The 22,881-nt window shown below is 50.1% G+C and overlaps 1 protein-coding gene across 3 annotated transcripts in view; it reads left to right on the top strand.

Moving 5' to 3' along the window:
- LOC134339640 (ras-related protein Rab-1B) overlaps positions 1-22,349 on the top strand; it is a 33,647-nt gene extending 11,298 nt beyond the window's left edge. Inside the window, exons 2-7 of one of the 3 annotated variants that reach the window (XM_063036331.1) lie at positions 5,000-5,072; positions 9,475-9,570; positions 18,244-18,339; positions 20,423-20,554; positions 20,685-20,880; positions 21,900-22,349. In XM_063036331.1, coding sequence (XP_062892401.1) covers positions 5,000-5,072; positions 9,475-9,570; positions 18,244-18,339; positions 20,423-20,554; positions 20,685-20,879 — 592 coding nt within the window. In that variant the 3' untranslated portion in view covers position 20,880; positions 21,900-22,349. Of the gene's footprint in view, positions 1-4,999; positions 5,073-9,474; positions 9,571-18,243; positions 18,340-20,422; positions 20,555-20,684 lie in introns of all 3 variants that reach the window. The other 2 variants (XM_063036330.1, XM_063036329.1) reach the window with 2 other exon arrangements.
- The last annotated feature ends 532 nt before the right edge of the window (positions 22,350-22,881 follow it).

Genomic DNA, 22,881 nt, shown 5'->3' with positions numbered 1-22,881 from the left:
ACTTGTGATATGCACCGGCTGCTCCTGTGGCTTCACGTGACCCTGATCGGTGGTGGGGAGGTGCTAAGCAGGTGCTAGACCTCGCCCAAGGGTGACCTGCAGGATAGCGGAGGGAAGGAGCACCTTACACCTCCTTTGGTAGAGACGTATCTCCACCCTGCCACCGTACAGCATACTGACTGATAGACTGATCTGGGGTGCTGTGTTGGTTGGGGTCGACCATGGATGTTGTGCCTAATCGGAACGCAATCCAGGGCAGTACGATACGGAGGGCACGCTGTTGCCCATGTAGCAAGCCCCCCCCCCCACGCAACTGAAGAATCTAAAGGATCAGCGGACACTGGTACCGTTTGGCATCATCATATGTGTTTCTAGTTAGCATTGAACTCACTGCCGTAGGGACTTCCAGCTCCGGATTTTTCCCTCAGGGTTTACTCCCGAAGCCTCCCCCGTGAGTGGGTGTAGCTGCAAGACAGTGAGTGCTTCAGATCAGAGTTTTCCTTCTCCTAGATGAGCTGCCAATTGAGCCCCATCTGCCCAAAGTGACCGGTTTTAAGGCGCCAGTAACCCACCTTTTCTCCTGACAGTAGAAACTGTTCCGCCGGGCCCAGTAGCTAAGCCACACGTGAAGGCCAGGAGCTGGACTTGGATGTCAGAGGCGATTTGAAGTGCATGCCAGTGGGAGCTTGTCCCATCACTCCCGCCTACAACAACCTTAAGGAACCATAAACCACTGGTAAATTGTTCCTGGAGGTGTGGGTGGATGGTAGAGTGTGGATTGAATTGATGGTAATTATGGGGGGAGGGGGAGGGGGGTAGAATAAATTACGGGTAATGTACAGCTCGCGGTACTGGGCTCCTCAAGCTTGCCCCACCATTCAGTCTGATTGATGCTGATCCATGCTGTGCTCCCTCGAATCACAATCAGCATTATTGTCACTGACATTTATTTATTCATCTGTCTGTCTGTTTGCGTTGAGATACAGAGCGGAAAAGGCCCTTCTTGGCCATTCGAGCCATGCGGCCTAGCAACCCCCGATTTAACCTTAGCCAATTTACAGTGGCCAATTAATGGACCAACCGGTACGTCTTTGGACTGTGGGAGGAAACGGGAAGAACGTACAAACTCCTTACACGCTGTGGTGGGTCTTGAAATTTATCGCTTTACAGCGCCAGTGGCCCGGTTTCTGTTCCCGCCGCTGTCTGCGAGCAGTTTGGATATTCTCTTCCTGTGACTGCGTGGGTTTCCTCCCGGTGCTCCGGTTTCCTCCCACAGTCCAAAGGCGTGTGGGTTAGTAGGTTAATTGGTCACATGGGTGTAATCGGGTTACCTTGTTGTATCTCTAAATAAAATGATAAAATAAGTTTAGTGCAAGTATAACAAATTATTGTATTACAATAAAGTATGTATAAAAGAGCAGTAGTGAGGTAATGTTCATGGACTGTTCAGAAATCTAATGCAGAGGGGAAGAAACTTTGAGTTTTCAGGCTCGTATACCTCTTCCCTGATGGTAGTAATGAGGAGAACTCATGTCCTGGGTCTGGTGACTGATTGAAGTTACCAGAGAGACAGTAAAGCTGTTGATTATAGAAGTATTTATTCAGCACAACAAGCAGGCATCATTCTTGGAGACATTCTCGGTAGAAGCTCCCTGACCCAACATTATATCACATTTTATATGTCATAGACCACTGGTAACAACAGGACAATTTCTATGGTTACAGTGCATTCATGATGCTTCTTTTGAGTCACATTTGTTTTTCAAACGTCTAGATCTTCACATCAAAACACGCAAAATGCGTGTTAATCACCACTGTCTGTGAGCTACATTCATGCATATGCAAACATCTCAGGTCAATGGGGTGTTTATTGCATTCATGCATATGCAGACATTTCAGGTCAAAGTGATCCTGCAGCTCCAGGAAGACCATTGTTCTGAACTGCATTTAAAATTCAGTCTACAATCCACATTCCAATCTGAAGACTGGTTGCTGTTGAGATTAATATTTGCTCCATTCCTTATTTTGGGAATCTGCTCCAACGCTTGGATGGGGAAGGTCTATGATGGGTGCTGCCTTCTTGAGGCACCATCTCTTGAAGGTGTCCTTGAGGGTGGGGAGACCAGTGCTTATGATGGAGCTGGCTGAGTCAACAAAGGGTGCCACGGTAGCATAGAGGTTAGTGCAATGCTGTTACAGCTCGGGGCATTGGAGTTCAGAGTTCAATTCTGGCGTCCTCTGTAAGAAAGTTTATACGTTCTTCCTGTGAGTGCATGGTTTTTCTTTCGGGTGCTCTGGTTTCCTCTCACAGTCCAAAGACGTACGGTTAGTAGGCTAATCGGTTATCGTAAGTCGTAGTAGGCGGGTTGCTGGGAAGTGGGCTGGAAGGGCCTGTTTCCGCTGTATCTCTAAATAAATAAATATATTTTCTGTAATCTCTTATTTCCTGTGCAACAGCCCCTCTTTACCAGATTATCTCCACAATAAATATATCTCATCTCCAACAGCCCAGGAGGCAGAGAGTTTCTGAGAGAAGCATTTTCTGGACTCCTCAGTTTTAAATGACCGTCCCCTTATTTTGTAACTCAGTTCTCTTGCCTGTGACTCTCCTACTGGTGAAGTATCTCAGCATCTACTCTGTCCTAGTGCAGCAGTCCGTGAAGGCTAACTTGCAGGTGGAGTTGATAGCAAGGAAGGAAAATGCACTGTTAGTGTTTATCCAGGCTATGCCCTCATCCTGCTGCTACAGTCAGGCAGGAGGTACCACCAGCTTCAGGAATAGTTATTACCCTACAACCATCAGGCTTTGCCTGTGGTGGACTGGGCCATATCCACAACTTTCCCTGTATTTTGAGGAAATGCAGCCAACACCTCATATTCCAACTAGATGGCATGATCATCGATTACTCAAACCTACAGTAATATCTCCCCTTCCCCGAATCTCTTTTCTCCCAGTTCCTTTTCTGGCTCCCCTCCCTCTCCTCCTCCTCATCTGCCCTTCACCTCCCTCCGGTTCCCCTCAACTTTCCATTTCTCCCACGGTCCACTCTCCTCTCCTATGAGATTCCTTCTTCTTTAACCCTGTACCTCTTCCACCTGTCACATCTCAGCTTCTAACTTCATACCCACCCACCCACCTTCCCCATCACCTGGTCTCACCTATCACTTTCCAGCTCCCCCTTCCTCACCTTTATATTCTGGCTTCTGCCCCCTTCCTTTCCAGTCCTGGTGAAGGATCTTGGCAACTGATAAACGTCAACTGTTTATCCCCCTCCATAGATGCTGCATGACCTGCTGAGTTCTTCCAGCATTGTGTGTGTGTGTGTGTGTGTGTGTTGCTCTGGATTTCCAGCATCGGCACAACCTCTTATGTTAATAACAGATGTAGTTGGTGTTCACCACAGTGGGGTCCACCATTTCCCAAATGCGGCTGATTGCCCAGCCATCTGTGGCAATTAATTAGTCATATTTAGTAGTTGTATTTATTTGTATTAGATTTAAAAATTTTAATTGTGTAAAATTTGGTCTCACTAATAACCTGATTTAACACACTCGACCAATCGGAATAGAGGGTGATAAAAATTCCACCAATCACCGACGAGCTATCCAGGCCCTCACAATCGGGATGAGATCATGTTTCAGACACTGTTAGGCTGTCTATAAATGTAAATCTCAGGCCTCCCTGTGCATATACACGATGGGCCGAATGACTTTCTTTTATTAGTCAAGACCATGGAACATAGGAGCAGAAATAGGCCATTTGGCCCATCGAGTCTGCTCCATCATTCCATCATGGCTAATTTTTCAACCTACTCAACCCCATTCTCCCTGTAACCATTGGTGCCAATAGACAATAGGTGCAGGAGTAGGCCATTCGGCCCTTCAAGCCAGCACCGCCATCCACAGCCTTCTGGGGCAGAGCATTCCACATATCCACCACTCTTTGGGTGAAAAAGTTTTTCCTCAACTCCGTACTAAATGGCCTACCCCTAATTCTTAAACTGTGGCCTCTGGTTCTGGACTCACCCATCAGCGGGAACATGCTTCCTGCCTCCAGCGTGTCCAATCCCTTAATAATCTTATATGTTATCTGACTTGATCCTGACTTATCAAGAGCCTATCAAACTCTCGTTTAAACACCCTCAATGACCTGGCCTCCATGGCCATCTGTGACAATGAATTCCACAGATTCACCAGCCTCTGGCTGAGATACAGAAGCCAAAGTTTGATAGATGTTCAGGTGTGAAAGGACGCGGGAATAGTGCAGGAATGTATGAATGATGAGTGCCTTATCATTTTATGTTATTTCCCCCCCCCACCCCAACCTGTCCGTCCATCCCTCCCTCCCTCTGTGAATCCTCCAGCCCCTGCACTCTCCCTCTTTCTGAAACCCTCCATTCTGCACACTCCTCCAAGTCCCTACTTCCCGCTCTGATCTTTACACCTATATATTAAACTCACATCCATACTCCCTGCTGTCGGCAGCCACGACCAGGTCCCAAACCCTGGAATCTGCTCTGAAATCTGTCAACCTCTCCCTTTCCAATGAGTTCACCCATTCTCGTTGATCGAGCTGTTGGTTCCCCCACCCCCCGCGAAATCACTCCTCCCCTGCAACTGGCTGTCATTTTGCCCCAACGCTCGTTGATGTGAAACTATTCACGAGGCTGCATGTGAGTTCTAATCCTGGAGGGATGGTTTAAGCTTTCAAGAAATGCAGGGCGAGGTGGATTCAGGCAGGTGTGGGTAAAAGAGAAAAACTCTGGTAGCGGGAGGAGAGTCAGGAAGATCTTGGACACTCAACTCCAGGCAGCCTCTTTTACCGAATACCTACTCTTTCCCCTCTCCCCAGCTTCTTCCCCCTTCCTTTCCAGCCCCGATGAAGGGTCTCGACCTGAAACGTCATCATTTCCGTAGATGCTGCCTGACCTGCTGAGTTCCTCCTACGTTTTCTGTGGGTTGCTCCTGTTTAACTCTTCCCTCTGGTCTTTCCTTGCAGTGACTATCTGTTCAAGTTGCTGCTGATCGGAGACTCTGGGGTCGGGAAATCTTGTCTGCTGCTTCGGTTTGCTGTGAGTATCGCTCGAACACACTTCCTGTTCTGTGGCTTTACGTTACTGGGGTGCACACTCCTGGGTTCAGACACAGAAGCTACCTCTACACTGTCCCATCACACACTCCCGGGGTCAGACACAGAGTGAAGCTCCCTCCACACCGTCCCATCACACACTCCCGGGGTCAGACACAGAGTGAAGCTCCCTCTACACTGTCCCATCACACACTCCTGGGTTCAGACACAGAGTGAAGCTACCTCCACACCATCCCATCACACACTCCCGGGGTCAGACACAGAGTGAAGCTTCCTTTGCGTTGTCCCATCACACACTCCCGGGTTCAGACACAGAGTGAAGCTCCCTCTATACTGTCCCATCACACACTCCCGGGTTCAGACACAGAAGCTACCTCTACACTGTCCCATCACACACTCCCGGGGTGAGACACAGAGTGAAGCTCCCTCCACACCGTCCCATCACACACTCCCGGGGTCAGACACAGAGTGAAGCTCCCTCCACACCGTCCCATCGCACACTTCTGGGTTCAGACATAGAAGCTACCTCTACACTGTCCCATCACACACTCCCGGGTTCGGACCCAGAGTGAAGCTCCTGCTACTCCCTCCCATCACACACTCCTGAGTTCAGACACAGAAGCTACTTCTACACTGTCCCATCACACACTCCCGGGGTCAGACACAGAGTGAAGCTGCCTCCACACCGTCCCATCACACACTCCCGGGTTCAGACGCAGAGTGAAGCTCCCTCCACACCGTCCCATCACACACTCCCGGGGTCAGACACAGAGTGAAGCTCCCTCCACACCGTCCCATCACACACTCCCGGGTTCAGACGCAGAGTGAAGCTCCCTCCACACCGTCCCATCACACACTCCCGGGGTCAGACGCAGAGTGAAGCTCCCTCCACACCGTCCCATCACACTCTCCCGGGGTCAGACGCAGAGTGAAGCTCCCTCCACACCGTCCCATCACACACTCCCGGGTTCAGACACAGAGTGAAGCTCCCTCCGCACCGTCCCATCACACACTCCCGGGGTCAGACACAGAGTGAAGCTCCCTCTACACTGTCCCATCACACACTCCTGGGTTCAGACACAGAAGCTACCTCTACACTGTCCCATCACACACTCCCGGGGTCAGACACAGAGTGAAGCTCCCTTTGCGTTGTCCCATCACACACTCCCGGGTTCGGACACAGAGTGAAGCTCCCTCTATACTGTCCCATCACACACTCCCGGGTTCAGACACAGAAGCTACCTCTACACTGTCGCATCACACACTCCCGGGGTGAGACACAGAGTGAAGCTCCCTCCACACCGTCCCATCACACACTTCTGGGTTCAGACATAGAAGCTACCTCTACACTGTCTCATCACACACTCCCGGGTTCGGACACAGAGTGAAGCTCCCTCTATACTGTCCCATCCCACACTCCCGGGTTCAGACACAGAAGCTACCTCTACACTGTCCCATCACACACTCCCGGGGTGAGACACAGAGTGAAGCTCCCTCCACACCGTCCCATCACACACTTCTGGGTTCAGACATAGAAGCTACCTCTACACTGTCCCATCACACACTCCCGGGTTCGGACCCAGAGTGAAGCTCCCGCTACTCCCTCCCATCACACACTCCTGGGTTCAGACACAGAAGCTCCCTCCACACCCTCCCATCACACACTCCCGGGGTCAGACACAGAGTGAAGCTGCCTCCACACCTTCCCATCACACACTCCCGGGTTCAGACGCAGAGTGAAGCTCCCTCCACACCGTCCCATCACACACTCCCGGGGTCAGACACAGAGTGAAGCTCCCTCCACACCGTCCCATCACACACTCCCGGGTTCAGACGCAGAGTGAAGCTCCCTCCACACCGTCCCATCACACACTCCCGGGGTCAGACGCAGAGTTAAGCTCCCTCCACACCGTCCCATCACACACTCCCGGGTTCAGACACAGAGTGAAGCTCCCTCCACACCATCCCATCACACACTCCTGGGGTCAGACACAGAGTGAAGCTCCCTCTACATCGTCCCATCACACACTCCCGGGGTCAGACACAGAGTGAAGCTCCCTCCACACCGTCCCATCACACACTCCCGGGGTCAGACGCAGAGTGAAGCTCCCTCCACACCGTCCCATCACACACTCCCGGGCTCAGACACCGAGTGAATCTCCCTCCGCACCGTCCCATCACACTCTCCCGGGGTCAGACACAGAGTGAGGCTCCCTCCACACTCAACTTCTTACATGTGTGAGCTTTTCCTGTTTCACAAGCATCAAGAGCAAGGATAGAGGTCACCTCATTTCAGTTGAAGGTGAAATCCCCACAAAAAAACAAGCATGGGTTTCACATGCTAGGCCTATATTTGAGCCTGATCATGTCACTTAATAAAATGTTTTTTCAAAGTTTTATAACAAATTGAATTTTAGGCTATATTTTTATTCATATTGCTTTGGCTTATGGTTTCTAGTAACTTTACTATTCAACATTGTCAATAAATTTTCATGTTGTAAATAGCATTAATTAAAATCAATTTACAACCTTTATTTAAATTAAATCTATAGAGCCTAATTTAGAAAAAATAAATCCCATTTTGGCTTAAGCCAGTTATTTAACAAGGATTTGTTATGTTTACCTTATGATTTAAAATTTATGAAAGGGAAAAAAAGGAGATTAATTTCAAGAAAGGTAAGCTAAGCTTAACTACCTGTAGTTTTTTTTTTCAAAAAAGGCTGGCTAAGAATTCATTCTTTACTCAAAAGAGCAATGGCAATTGTTTTTGGATTATTATATTTGCAACTTACTGATCATGCTAATGTACTGTGAGCTGTAGATAGAATTATTTTTACGCAGGGGTTCCCTGTGACCTGAAAATTATTTCAAGGGTTCCTCTAGGGCAAAAAAGTTGAGAAAGGCTGCTCTACACTGTCCCATCAAACACTCCCGGGGTCAGACACAGAGTGAAGCTCCCTCCACACCGTCCCATCACACACTCCCGGGGTCAGACACAGAGTGAAGCTCCCTCCACACCGTCCCATCACACACTCCCAGGGTCAGACACAGAGTGAAGCTCCCTCCACACCGTCCCATCACACACTCCCGGGGTCAGACACAGAGTGAAGCTCCCTCTACACTGTCCCATCACACACTCCCGGGGTCAGACACAGAGTGAGGCTCCCTCTACACCGTCCCATCATACATTCCTGGGGTCCAGAGTGAAGCTCCCTCTACACTGTCCCATCACACACTCCCGGGGTCGGACACAGAGTGGAGCTCCCTCTACACTGTCCCATCACACACTCCCAGGGTGAGACACAGAGTGAATCTCCCTCTACACCATCCTATCACACACTTCCAGAGCTAGGGCTGTGGGGTTTATATTCAATTGAAGATCTTCTGCATGACATTATTAAAGGAAAAACAAACGGATGCTGTCTGTCCCAAGCCGTTAATTAGAGATGATGTAATTCAACTTTGTTCATTTTAGCATGTGAGTTGTGTGACTTTCCTGGTTATGAAATCTGGGGCTTTCCCTCTGGAGTGAAGGAGGATGTGAGATGATTTGACAGAGGTGTACAAGATGATAGGAAGCACAGATCAAGTGGACGGCCAGAGACTTTTTCCTCGGACTAATCTGAGGGGCATAATATTAAGGTGATTGGAGGAAAGTGTAGGAGGGTGTCAGAGGTAGGCTTTCTACATAGAGAGTGGTGGGTGTGTGGAACATGCTGTCAGGGACAGTAATAGAGGCATCCTCCCAACAGGACCACATCCTTTGTCGTAGGGTTTGGAGGCTCGCGTGCCTCAGTGACTCAGAGAGCTGTGTTGGTTGGAGTCAGGGCTTTGTGCTTTAGCTGTTGGTAGGGTCACCCATGCCAAACAGGTCGAAGGGTAGAGGCCAGACTAAGTGTGGTCCACCGGTCCTCCAGGTTCGGGGGTTCAGTTCAGGACTAATAACCCTGACTGGAACAACAAAACCGTTACTGAAACAGCAATGAAGATTCCTTCTACATCTGAGTGCGACGGTGTTCCTGAGTCTCCACCCGGGACTTGCGTGATTGACAGTAGTGAAAACCGAGAGGAAGTTATTGACACGATGAACACCGCCAACGATGGAGGACTTCATTGCTGGCCTAAATGCCAGCAGCGTAACAGGCAGTAAGTACGTGCATTAGGGACATGGATGGAGAGCTGTGTAGGAGGGAAGGATTAGATTGATCTTAGAGTAGGCTTGAAGGTCGGCACGATCTCGTGCACATTCTCTGTTTGTTTCCACTGATGTCCCTGTGGGCGTGGGCCCGCACGTTTCTGTGTGTTGGGGATAGAGACGATGCTGTGACTCCACGCCACTGAAATGTGTGTAGAAGGATCACTCACCCTCACCTCTCTCTTCACAGGATGACACCTACACAGAGAGTTACATCAGCACCATTGGCGTCGACTTCAAGATTCGCACCATCGAGTTAGAGGGCAAAACCATCAAACTACAAATTGTGAGTACAGCGGGGGCTTTCCCGAGGTCTGGAGGAAGGCAGCGTGCCGGAACAGGAATGGGCTTTGCACCCCTTTCTGTTACACCATTTCCCTCCTCAGTATCTGCTCTCTTGCCTTGATTGACAGCTGTGGGCGTGGCTAATGGCTGACACACCATTGGCTGACCTCAGTGTGGGCGGGGTGGATGGTACAGTCGATCAGGAGCGTCATTGGCTGCCTGGGTGATTGACAGACCAAAACATGGAGAGATTCTACAGATACTGGAATCCAGAGCAACACACACAAGCGTTCTTCTTAACTTCTGTCATCTCCAGTAGCATTCACCGCAAAGAGTACACACACAAAAATGCTGCAGAGCTCAGCATCTATGCAGCAGAATGCAGGGTTGGCGTCTCAGGCCGAGACCCTTCATCAGGGCTGGACCAGTACTTAAGGACTCTTTGTCTCCAGTCCTAGATGAAGTATTTCGTTCCTGAAATTTCTTTCCCTGACCTGCTGAGTCCCTCCAGCACATTGTGTTGCTCTGGATTTCCAGCACCTGCAGCTTCTCTTGTGTTTATGGTTCCCTCCCCGCCACTCTGGTCCCTCCCCTCTGACTTCTCGCCCGACACTTACCCCTGTGACTGTGACAAGTGCTACCCCTCCTCCCTCGCCGCCATTCTGGGCTCAAAACAGACCTTCCAGATGAGGCAGCGCATCACCTACAAGCCTGTCGGGGGTGGTATACTGTCTGCGGCACTCCCCCAGATCGGGGGACCGCTTTGCCAAGCACCTTGGCTCTGTCCACCGCGAAAGGTCTTGCATATTCCAGCTGGATCTGTTCCTGCCACCCTTACAGGTCTCTGCCAAGCGAGGATAAAGTGGAAAGTATTTCAGTGGCTCAGCGTTGGTGTATGATTATAGGACCAGTTTTGTAAATGGAGCACCCGGAGGAAACCCACGTGGTCATGGGGAGAACGTACAAACTCCTTACAGCACCAGGAATTGAACACAGGCTGCTGTTGCTGTAAAGCATTACGCCAAACGCTACACGACTGTGCTGCCGTTCAGACAGGCCAAGTGATTTATTTAGGGACTTTAAACCAGGGCGGGCCCCTGGAGAGTGTTAGGACAGGGCTCCGGAGAGGGTCAGACCATCAGACACAGGAGAAGAATGAGGCCATTCAGCCCATCGAGTCTCCTCTTGCCATTCCATCATGGCTGATTTGTTAGACCTCTCAACCCTATTCTCGTGCCTTCTCCCCGTGACTTTTGACACCTTGACTAATCAAGAATCTATCAATTTCTGTTTTAAGTATGCCCAATGACTTGTCCTCCACAGCCATCTGTGGCAATGATTTCCACGGGTTCACCACCCTCTGGCTGAAGAAATTCCTCCTCATCTCTGTTCTAAATGGACATCCTTTTATTGTGAGGCTGTGGCCTCTGGTCCTGGACTCATCTCCTCCACATCCACGCTATCCAGGCTTTTAATATTCGATAGGTTTCAATGAGATCCCCCCCCTCCCCCCCCGGTACGTTAACCCTTTCATTCCTGGAATTATTCTCCTTGACTCCCTGTGGACCCTCTTCAATGCCAGCACATCCTTTCTTACTGCTCAGCACAATACTCCAACTGTGGTTTGACCAGTGCTTTATAAAGCCTCAGCATTACATCCTTGCTTTTATAGCCTTGTCCTCTGGAAATACATGCTAACACTGCATTTGCCTTCCTGTTGTACAACAGAGAGGGTTAAGCGTGCAGGTATTGAATTTTGCAGAAAGTGGTGTCACAGGTAGACAGGACGGTGAAGAAACCATTCAACATACTTGGCCATCACCGGTCAGGGCACTGAGTACAGATGGGACCGTAAGATATAGGAGCAGTATTTGGCCCGTCGAGCCTGCTCTGCCATTTCGTCGTGGCTGATTCATTTTCCCTCTCAGTCCTGATCTCCCCGTATCCCTTCGTGCCCTGACTAATCAAGAACCTATCAACCTCTGCTTCAAATATACCCAATGACTTGGCCTCTTCAGCCGCCTCTGATTCCCGGCATCGTTCTCGTGAACCTCCCCTGAACCCTCTCCAGCTGTAGGAGATATTGGTGAGACGGCACCTTGAGTATCGTGTGCAGTTCCGGTCTTCCAGCTTTAGGAAGGATGTGATTAAGCTGGAAAGAGTTCAGAAAAGATTCACAAGAGTTACTAGGACTGGTGGGTTCAGATTTTTTTTTTCCCTGGAGCAAAGGGGGCTGAAAGGTGACCCTAAGATATTTATAAAATCATGATGGCATTGTTATAGATGAAAGATTAGCTTTATTTTTCCAAACGTACATTGAGACACAGTGAAATGCGTTGTTTGTGTCAATGGGTTGTTTTCTCTGGAGCGTCGGAGGCTGAGGGGAGATCTGATTGAGGTTTATAAGATTATGAGAGGTATAGATACAGTGGACAGAGAGTATCTGTTTCCCCAGGGTTGAAATGTCTAACACCAGAGGGCTTGCATTGAAGGGTGAGGGGGGGTAGGTTCAAAGGGGATGTGAGGGGTAAGTTTTTCACTCAGAGAGTGGTGGATGCCTGGGTGAGGGGTGAGTTTTTCACTCAGAGAGTGCTGGATGCCTGGGTGAGGGGTGAGTTTTTTACTCAGAGAGTGGTGGATGCCTGGGTGAGGGGTAAGTTTTTTTACTCAGAGAGTGGTGGATGCCTGGGTGAGGGGTGAGTTTTTTACTCAGAGAGTGGTGGATGCCTGGGTGAGGGGTGAGTTTTTTACTCAGAGAGTGGTGGATGCCTGGGTGAGGGGTCAGTTTTTTACTCAGAGAGTGGTGGATTCCTGGGTGAGGGGTGAGTTTTTTACTCAGAGAGTGGTGGATGCCTGGGTGAGGGGTCAGTTTTTTACTCAGAGAGTGGTGGATGCCTGGGTGAGGGGTAAGTTTTTCACTCAGAGAGTGGTGGGTGTCTGGGTGAGGGGTAAGTTTTTTACTCAGAGAGTGGTGGATGCCTGGGTGAGGGGTAAGTTTTTCACTCAGAGAGTGGTGGATGCCTGGGTGAGGGGTGAGTTTTTTACTCAGAGAGTGGTGGGTGCCTGGGTGAGGGGTAAGTTTTTCACTCAGAGAGTGGTGGATGCCTGGGTGAGGGGTGAGTTTTTTACTCAGAGAGTGGTGGGTGCCTGGGTGAGGGGTAAGTTTTTTACTCAGAGAGTGGTGGGTGCCTGGGTGAGGGGTAAGTTTTTTACTCAGAGAGTGGTGGATGCCTGGGTGAGGGGTGAGTTTTTTACTCAGAGAGTGGTGGATGCCTGGGTGAGGGGTGAGTTTTTTACTCAGAGAGTGGTGGATGCCTGGGTGAGGGGTGAGTTTTTTACTCAGAGAGTGGTGGGTGCCTGGGTGAGGGGTGAGTTTTTTACTCAGAGAGTGGTGGGTGCCTGGGTGAGGGGTGAGTTTTTTACTCAGAGAGTGGTGGGTGCCTGGTGTGGTGGTGGAGGCAAATACATTGGAGGCTTTTGAGAGACATTTAGATAGGCACAGGGATGTGAGGAGGGTGGGGGGATGTGGACACTGTGTAGGCGGGGCAGATTCATTTTTGTGGCTTTTTTGATTTACTTTTTAGCTGATTCGGCACAAGACTGTGGGCCTGTTCCTGTGCTGTGCTCGGCTGTGTGCTGGGGGCAGCCCGCAAGTACTGCCCATGCGCCTGGCACCAACGTAGCACGCCCACAACTCACTGAGCCTAATCCGTACACCTTTTGGGTGCGGGAAGAAACCAGAGCACCCGGAGGAAACCCACGCGGCCAAGACGAGGACGTACAAACCCCTCACAGACAATGGCGGGAATTGAGTCCAGATCACTGGTGCTGTGAAGTGTTTACACTAGCCAACACGCCAAACGGAGCAGAATTAGGCCATTTGGCCCATCTCTTCTCATGGTAGGGGAGACAGAATCTAGAAGGAACAGGTTTAAGGTGAAAGGGAGAGATTCAAATGGAACTTCTTCATACAAAGGTGGTGGGTGTGTGCAACATGTTGGGTTGGTTATGAGGGATGGTGCAGAGCACTCCAGGAGGCCACCTGCAGGCAATTCGACTGAACCTTACTGACAGCCTTGCTTGTACACTCCTATGTGGGGGGTGGCATATTGAGTGACACGGGATTAACCCATTAACTACCACAGCGGAACGAGCTGCCACTGGAAGTTGTAGAGGCAGTTACAGGTACGTGGATGGGAAAGGTTTCGAGTGGCATGGGTCAAATGCAGGCAAGTACGACTATGCTCGTCATCTGGGTTGACATGGACGATTTGGGCTGAAGCGCCAGTGATCTCCATTTCACCACTGACGCCCGTTTCCCGCCCCTACACTCGCATCGTGCGGGCCGGCACGGGCGTCTCCGAGAGGGGAGACACGGCCTCAAAGCTCCAGGGACCCAGGTTCGGTTCCAGCCTCCAGCGCTCTCTGTGTGCATCTGTCGGGAGTTTCACCTTCTCCCTGTGGCCCGCTGGATCCCCCTCCCCGTATCCCAAAGACACGCGGCGTCGGTTGGTCAATCGGCCATAGTAATTTGTCCCTTGTGTGCGTTGATGAGCAGTGGAAACTGGGAGGGGGTCAGCCGGAGGGTGTGGACACAGACAGTTGTGGAGGACAAGTCATTGGGTATATTTAAAGTGGTAAGTTGGTATTTCTTGATTAGTCATCACCGTAATGTGCCGCGTCATACTGACGTGGGTGATCTTAGTGACCGTGGTTGTTCTTGGCAAATTTTTCTGCAGAAGTGGTCTGTCATTGCCTTCTGGGCAGTGACTTTACGAGACGGGTGACCCCAGCCATTATCAATACTCTTCAGAGACTGTCTGCCTGGCGTCAGTGGTCGCATCACCAGGGCTTGTGATGTACAGTGCCTATGAAAAGTATTCACCCCAACCCCCCGAAGGTTTTCATATTTTATTGTTTTACAACATTCATTCACAGTGGATTTAACTTGGCTTTTTAAAAAACACGTTAACAGAAAACACTTCCGTGTCAAAGTGAAAACAGATCTCTACATAGTGATCTAACTTAATTACAAATATATGAAAAAAATCCATTGCATAAGTATTCACCCCCTTTAAGTTAGTAGATGCACTTTTGGCAGTAATTGAGTCTGTGTGGATAGGCCTCTATCAGCTTTGCACATCTGGACACTCCAATTTTTCCCCATTCTTCTTTACAAAACTGCTCAAACTCTGTCAGATTGCATGGGGATCGTGAGTGAACAGCCCTTTTCAAGACCAGCCAAAAATTCTGAATTGGATTGAGGTCTGGACTCGGACTTGGCCACTCCAGGACATTAACTTTGTTGTTTTTTAAGCTATTCCTGTGTAGCTTTGGCTTTATGCTTAGGGTCATTTTCTTGCTGGAAATTGAATTTTCTCTCATGTCGCAGTTCTCTTGCAGACTGCATCAGGTTTTGCTCCAGGATTTCCCTGTATTTTGCTGCATTCATTTTACCCTCTACCTTCACAAGCCTTCCAGGGCCTGCTGCAGTGAAGCATCCCCACAGCATGATGCAGCCACCACCATGCTTCACGGTAGGGATGGTGTGTTTTTGATGATGTGCAGTGTTTGGTTTACACCAAACATAGCGTTTAGTCTCATACCCAAAAAGCTCAATTTTGGTTTCATCAGACCATAGAACCTTCTTCCAGCTGACTTCAGAGTCTCCCACATGCCTTCTGGCAAACACTAGCTGAGATTTCATGTGAGTTTTTTTTCAACAGTGGCTTTCTCTTTGCCACTCTCCCATAAAGCTGTGACTGGTGAAGCACCCGGGCAACAGTTGTTGTCTGCACAGTCTCTCCCATCTCAGCCACTGAAGCTTGTAACTCCTCCAGAGCTGTCACAGGTCTCTTGGTGGCCTCCCTCACTAGTCCCCTTCTTGCACGGTCACTCAGGTTTTGAGGACAGCCTGCACCAGGCAGATTTACAGCTGTACCATATTCTTTCCATTTCTTGATGATTGACTTAACTGTACTCCAAGGGTATTCAGTGACTTGGAAATTTTCTTATATGCATCTCCTGACTTGTGCTGTTCAATAACCTTTTCGTGGAGTTGCTTTGACTGTTCTTTTGTCTTCCTGCTATAGTTTTTGCCAGGATACTAACTGACTCACCAGCAGTTAGACTTTCCAGATACCGGTGTATTTTCACTACGGTCAATTGAAACACCTTGACTGCACACGGTGATCTCCATTTAACTAATCTTGTGACTTCTCAAACCAAATGGCTGCACCAGTGATGATTTGATGGGTCATATTAAAGGGGGTAAATACTTATGCAATCAATTATTTTATGTTTTTTATTTGTAATTAGATCACTTTGTAGAGATCCGTTTTCACTTTGACACGAAAGAGTCTTTTTCTGTTGATCAGTGTCAAAAAGGCCAAATTAAATCTACTATGATTCAATGCTGTAAAACAATAAAATATGAAATCTTTTGGGGGGGGTGGGGTGAATACTTTCTTTAGACACTGTACACTAACTGCTTATACAACCACCTGATCCCATGGCTTCATGTGACCCTGATCAGGGGGCTAAGCAGATACCACACCTTGCCCAAAGGTTAGCGGAGGGAAGAAACACCTTACTCCTCCTTTGGTCGAGACGTATCTCCACCACTGCCACCCGTCTTGATTAGTAAGGACTCAAAGGTTATGGGGAGAAGGCATGAGAATTGGGTTGAGAGGGAATGATGGAGCAGACACCATGGGCCAAAATGGCCTAATTCTGCTTTAGAATGGTCAAGAAGGTTCGGTCGCTTGGCATTCGTGTGGGAAAAGCCAGACAGTGGTAGAGGAGGGTTGCCTCTCTCACTGGAGGCCTGTGACTAGCAGAGTGCCGCAGGGATCAGTGCTGGGTCAATTGCTGTTTGTCATCTATCAGTGATCTGGATGATAATTTTGTTAACTGGATCAGCAAATTTTTGGATGGCACCAAGATTGGGGGTGTAGTGGACAGCGAAGAAGACTATCAGAGCTTGCAGCGAGATCTGGACCAGCTGGAAAAATAGGCTGAAAAGTAGCAGATGGAACTTAATGCGGACAAGTGTGGAGCTGCACTTCAGTAGGACCGACTAGGGGAGGTCTTACTCAGTGAACGGTCGGGCACTGAGGAGTGTGGTAGAACAAAGGGATTTGAGAATACAGGTCCATAATCCATTGAAAGTGGTAGCACAGGTGGCTAGTTTGCAAAGAAAACTTTTGGCACATTGGCCTTCATAAATCTTAAGTATTGAGTACAGGAAATGGGATGTTATGTTGATGTTGTATTAGATAGTGATGAGGCCTAATTTGGAGTTTTGGTCACCTACCTTCAGGAAAGGTGCAAATAGGGTTGAAAGAGTGCAGGATGTTGCCGGTCTGGAGGACTTGAGTTATAAGGAAAGATTAAGACTATAAGATCTAGGAGCAGAATTAGGCTATTTGGCCCATCGAGTCTGCTCCGCCATTTCATCATGGCTGATCCAATTTCCCTCTCAGCCCCAATCTTCTGCCTTCTCTCCGTATCCCTTCATGCACTGACCAATCAAGAATCTGTGAACCTTTGCCTTAAATGTACAAAAAGACTCGGTTTCCACAGTTGCCTGTGGCAATGAATTCTACAGATTCACCACTCTCTGGCTAAAGAAATTCCTCTTCAGCTCCATTCTAAAAGAACATCCCTCCGTCCTGAGGCTGTGCCCTCTGGTGTTCAACTCTCCCATCATCCTCTCAACATCCACTCTTATCAAAGCCTTTCACCATTCGACAGATGAGGTCACCCCTCATTCTTCTGAATTCCAGTGAATACAGGCCCAGAACCATCAAACACTCTTCATATACCAAGCCACTCAATCCTGGAGTAATATTTGTGAACCTATTTTGAACCCTCTCCAGTTTCAGCAAATCCTTTCTAAGATAGGACCCCAAAATTGCTCGCAATACTCCAAGTGAGGCCTCACCAGTGCTTTATAAAACCTCAACACTACATGTTTGCTTTTATATTCTAGTCCTCTTGAAATGAATGCGAACATTGCATTTGCCTTCCTCACCACAGACTTGACCTGCAAATTAACCTTTAGGGAATCCTGCACAAGGACTCCCAAGTCCCTTTGCACCTCAAATTTTTGTATTTTCTCTCCATTTAGGAAATAGTCTACCCTTTAACTTCTTCTACCAAAGTGCATGACCATATACTTCCTGACACTGTATTCCATCTGCCACTTCTATGCCTGTTCTCCTAATCTGTCTGTCCTTCTGTAGCCTCTCTACTTCCTCAAAACTACCTGCCCCTCCACCTATCTTCATATTGTCTGCAAATTTTGCAGCAAAGCCATCAATTCCATCGTCTAAATCATTGACGTATAAATAAAAAGACTCGGTCCCAATACTGACCCCTGTGGAACACCGCTATTCATCGGCAGCCAATCAGAAAAGGCTTCCTTTATTCCCACTCTTTGCCTCCTGCTGATTGGCCACTGCTTTATCCATGATAGAGTCTTTCCTGTAAGAAATACCATGGTCTCGTAACTCGATAAGCAGCCTCGTGTGTGGAACCTTGTCAAAGGCCTTCCGGAAATTCAAGTACACAACATCAACCGATTCTGCTTTGTCTATTCTGCTTGTTATTTCTTCAAAGAATTCCAACAGATTTGTCTCAGTCTCTCTTTCTCTCCCACCACCGACCACAGTGGGACACTGCCGGTCAGGAGCGATTCCGGACCATCACATCGAGTTACTACAGAGGAGCTCACGGGATCATCGTGGTGTATGATGTCACAGATCAGGTGAGACTAGTGTGAACCGCCACGTCTGATAGACCTTCGATCCACCTCATTACCAGAAACCCTCCTCCAATACAACTTCATCAGCAGAACCCCTCCTGCAGTCCACCATCGATCGTCAGAACCCCTCCCATCCACAATTGATCTATTGACACCATCTTCAACCCCCTCACCCCTCCCTGTTGTAGCCCTTTCCTCCAATCCCTTGAAGCCTCTGCCCATTGAGACTCCTTCCTCCAATCCCCAAAGCCGGTCCTCTTCGATCCTCTCCTCTGTTCCCTTAAACCTGCCCCTTGAAGCTCCTCTCTATTGACTCTCTCCTCAAATCCCCTCTCACCCTTGGAATCCCTCCCTATTGACCCCTTTATCGAATTCCTAACCTTTCCTCCCCATTGAGCCCCGCCCCACAGACTCTGCCCAACGGAACATGCCAACGTGAGTCTGGTCAGACCTAAAGAAGTCCTTGGGTTGGATTCTGATTGGCCGTATATGTGTCAGATTTGGCTCTGATTGGCTGCTGTTGTATCAGATTGGATTCCCATTGGCTAATTGGAGGAACCCCTTACCAACCCCTCTCCCTCCCTCCCAGACAGGTGCCAAGTGTCACATTTTGTGAACTTAAACCACTACAATACGTGGTGAATGGTCTGGCTCGGAGATAGAGGAACAGATAGACCTAGGAGCACAGGGACATGGAAACTTGAAAATGGACACACATGTAGACAGGGTGGTAAATAAGATGTCTCGTAGATTTGCCTTTAACATTTGGAACATTAATACAAGTATTGGAAGTCATATTAGATTTAGAGACCGTACTTGGAACATTAGAGCATAGAGCACAGAACTATACAGGGCTCTTCGACCCTCGGTGTTGTGCCGACTTTTTGAACCACATTAAGATCAATCTAACCCTTTCCTCCCTTGTAGCTCTCAATCTTTCTTTCATCTGCGTGCCTTTCTAATAGTCTCCTCCAGTGTATCTGCCTCTACCACCAACCCTGGTAGCACGTTCCTGGCAACCACTGGTCTCTGTGTAAAAAACCATCCTCATACATCCCCACCCACCCTATACTTTCCTCCAGGCACTTTACAGTTCTGCCCCTTCATATTAACCTGGGGTAAGAGTCTCCATTTGATCTTTGCCTCTCATCCTCCTTGCATAGCGCCATCAAGTCACCCCTCATCTAAAGAGAAAAGCCCCAGCTCGCTCATCCCAGTTGTGTGCAGTTCACGTTATCCGTTTCACAGGAAGGATGTCAGTAAACTGGAGGGGTGACATGGACGTGGCCAGGACTTGAGGAGAGACTGGGACCTAGTGTGGGAGGAGGCTGAGGGGGTGACCTCAGAGGTTTGTAAAATTGTGAGTGGCATTGATAAACTTGACGGTCATAATCTTTTTCCCTGGGGGTTAAGGGAGTCTAAAACTACAGGGCAGAGGTTTAAGTTGAGAGGGGACAATGTTGCAAGGACGTGGCTGCGGTGGGGGGGGGGGCCCAAGTGCTGGACACAGGCACGGGGGCAGGATCGAGAGGCGTTAGCACGGTTGTGAGCGTGGAATAGGTATCCAGGAGAGTCTTGACACGGAGACAAGGTTCACGTAGAGAATCCAGGAAAACGATGCGGAACTTAGAACCGACAGTCGTAAAGAACCATGAAACGAGGTTACTCATACAAGAGTCGACCAACGAACTGGCAGCTCCTTGTTGTGATACGGGGTTTTTAATCCTGCCTTTACTGACAGAAGGCAGGTGTGTGTATTTAGTGGAACTGGGAATGATTGGAAAGTAGACGAGGGGATTGAGGCCCAATTACTGAGGTGACAGCAAGGTGGGGAATTGCCAGACGGGCCAATGACGGACGATGGGTGATGGACACATGGAACGAGAGGCAGGTATAATTGTAACAATTCAAAGACATGTATAGGAAAGGTTTAGACGGACGTGGGCTAACTGCAGGAAAATGGGTCCAGCTCAGGTCGTGGCCCGGCACAGACGAGATGGGCCGAAGGGCCTGTGACTGTGCTGTCTAACCTTTCCTGTGCCTCTTTGAGCGTTGTGCATTCTTGCTGTGCTCTCCCCCCGACCAGGAGTCCTACAACAATGTAAAGCAGTGGCTGCAGGAGATTGACCGGTACGCCAGCGAAAATGTCAACAAGCTGTTAGTCGGCAACAAGTGCGACCTGACGACGAAGAAGGTGGTGGATTACACAACAGCGAAGGTGGGTCCAATCCCAGACGTGGGGAGCGGGAACACAGACACACAGAAACAACAGACAGACAGAGACACACACCCACAAGCTGCTCCCACTGACAAGCCTCGTGTTTTCCATCCCCCCCCTCCCCCGGCAGGAATTTGCAGACTCGCTGGGCATACCGTTCCTGGAGACGAGCGCCAAGAACGCCACCAACGTGGAGCAGGCCTTCGTGACCATGGCAGCCGAGATTAAGAAGCGGATGGGGCCGGGGGCGACCGCGGGCGGCGAGAGACCAAACCTGAAAATCGACAGCACGCCCGTCAAACCCAGCACTGGCGGCTGCTGCTGAGGTCCGAGCAGCCCAGGCGAGCCCGAGGTGGGGAGGGGAGGACGACATGGGGTCGAGGAGGAGGAGGTGACTGAGCGTGCGAGTGTGTGTGTGTGTGTGTGTGTGTGGGGTGGGGGTTCCTGCCTCCTATGGGGGCACTGGATCTACACTGTCTTTCTCTGGAGGTGGAATGGGGTTTTCCAAGGGAGTCCCAGCACTCTTCTGTTCCCCAACCCCCCGACCCTAAGGCCTTCAAACCCCTCTCCCCATTTCGCTCCTGCCTGGGACTCAGTTGGAGTTGGGTTTCAGAGGGCACCCCCCCTTCAGGCCCAGCATCCTTCTGTTCCAGGATGATACACACCCCCACTCCCCTGTCCCACAGGGGAGCAAGTTTCCACTCACCCCAAGACCCGAGTATGACATCCAAACCCCTCTCTCCTGCTCTGGTAAAACAGGAGCGGGGATTTCCGCAGGCGTTCCCCTCAATCCCAGCGCGCCTTCCGTCTTGGGATTCTCTCCCCAGGGGAACACAAGCAGCCTACCCCGAGGGCAGAGTCTGACCTTCAGACCACTCCCCCGGACTGTCTCCTGCCTCGGACTCGGGGTAGAGTGGGCAATTCCGGGCAGCCCCTTCACTCCTGGAACCCTTCCATTCCGGGTTTCAGTCCCAGCCCCCCCTCCCAATTCCGGTTAGGCAAAGGGCTCCGTCCGGTACAGAGAGCGTCCAAACACTGGTTTCCAGCTTTCTCCTGCCCCCTCCTCACTCCACTCTCCATCTTCCCCCTCCTCCCATCGTTTCTTTGTTACCCCACCTGTAAAGCTCAGTTCAACCCACCCCCTGGGGCAGATCCCTCTTGAGGGATCTCGCCTCCAGCCCTCGTACTCCACGGAGGGGGTAGGAGGTCTGCACTTCCCCCTCCCAACCCCCTGCAGACACTGTTAGGGGTGGAGGGGTTGTGTTCACCCATCCGAGCTTGTTGGGGGGAGGAGTGTGGACATCCCTGGTACAAGGAGCTAACTGCTCCTGTCTCTTGCCCCTAGGTGGGGAAGGAGATGTGATCCCACTTACGGGCGAAGAGTTCGGCGACTCGCAGGAGGCGAGGGGCAAGCAATCTCCCTTCCCGTCGCTTTTAACATCCTCTCACACACCTGTCTGTCTCTGTCGTTCCACATTGCCCACCCGCCAGTCCTCCTCCTTCCTTCTCTCCCTCCTGCCACTTCCCTCTGTCCCCACCCCCTCCCTCAGTTGTCTCTTCCGACCCTCCGGTGCCTCCCTCTCGCCTGCCTCTCTCCCTCTCTGCTCTGTATATAATAGGTCTGTCTCTCCGAGCTGACTTGTGTTTTGACTGTAAGCACAGGTGCGGGCATCTTTTTGTACAAAACCGACAAACCGTTCGTTTCCTGCAGCTCTTCTCCAGGCTGCTCCACAGATATCATGATTTTAGAACCTTGTGGCTTTATAGATCAGAAATAAAGTCTCCCCTGGATCTGTCCCCCGAGTCGCTCACTGCTACTCCTGTCGGCGTGACCCCGCTCTCGCACACAGGCTGACTCCGTGACTCAGAGATGTCACGCGTCACAGGCGCGTTCAGTCCACCACCACGGATCCAAACTGCACCAGTGAGTGCAAACCGAGAGACGTGCACGCCAGCCGAGGGCCACGCGTGCTAGCCGAGAGACGTGCACGCCAGCCGAGAGACGTGCACGCTCACCAAGTGCCGTGCAGTCTTACCAGGTCATCACCATCCTTCACACAACACGCTCACCGGGGTACCCCCACTCTCGAGGTACAGAAAGGTGGTGGGGAGAGAGCCCTGCTCTGTGGCAGGGATGATGAGCAGGGAACTCCACAATGTCGGAGGGACGAGGAGGAGGGAACGCCACGATGTAGGAGGGACGAGGGGGAGGGAACTCCACGATGTAGGAGGGACGAGGAGGAGGGAACTCCATGATGTAGGAGGGATGAGGAGGAGGGAGCTCCACGATGTAGGAGGGATGAGGAGGAGGGAACTCCATGATGTAG

Source organism: Mobula hypostoma, chromosome 30 (genome assembly GCF_963921235.1).
Source record: "Mobula hypostoma chromosome 30, sMobHyp1.1, whole genome shotgun sequence".
NCBI classification, from domain to species: Eukaryota; Metazoa; Chordata; class Chondrichthyes; order Myliobatiformes; family Myliobatidae; genus Mobula; species Mobula hypostoma.
This window is presented reverse-complemented; position numbering and strand designations above follow the sequence as displayed.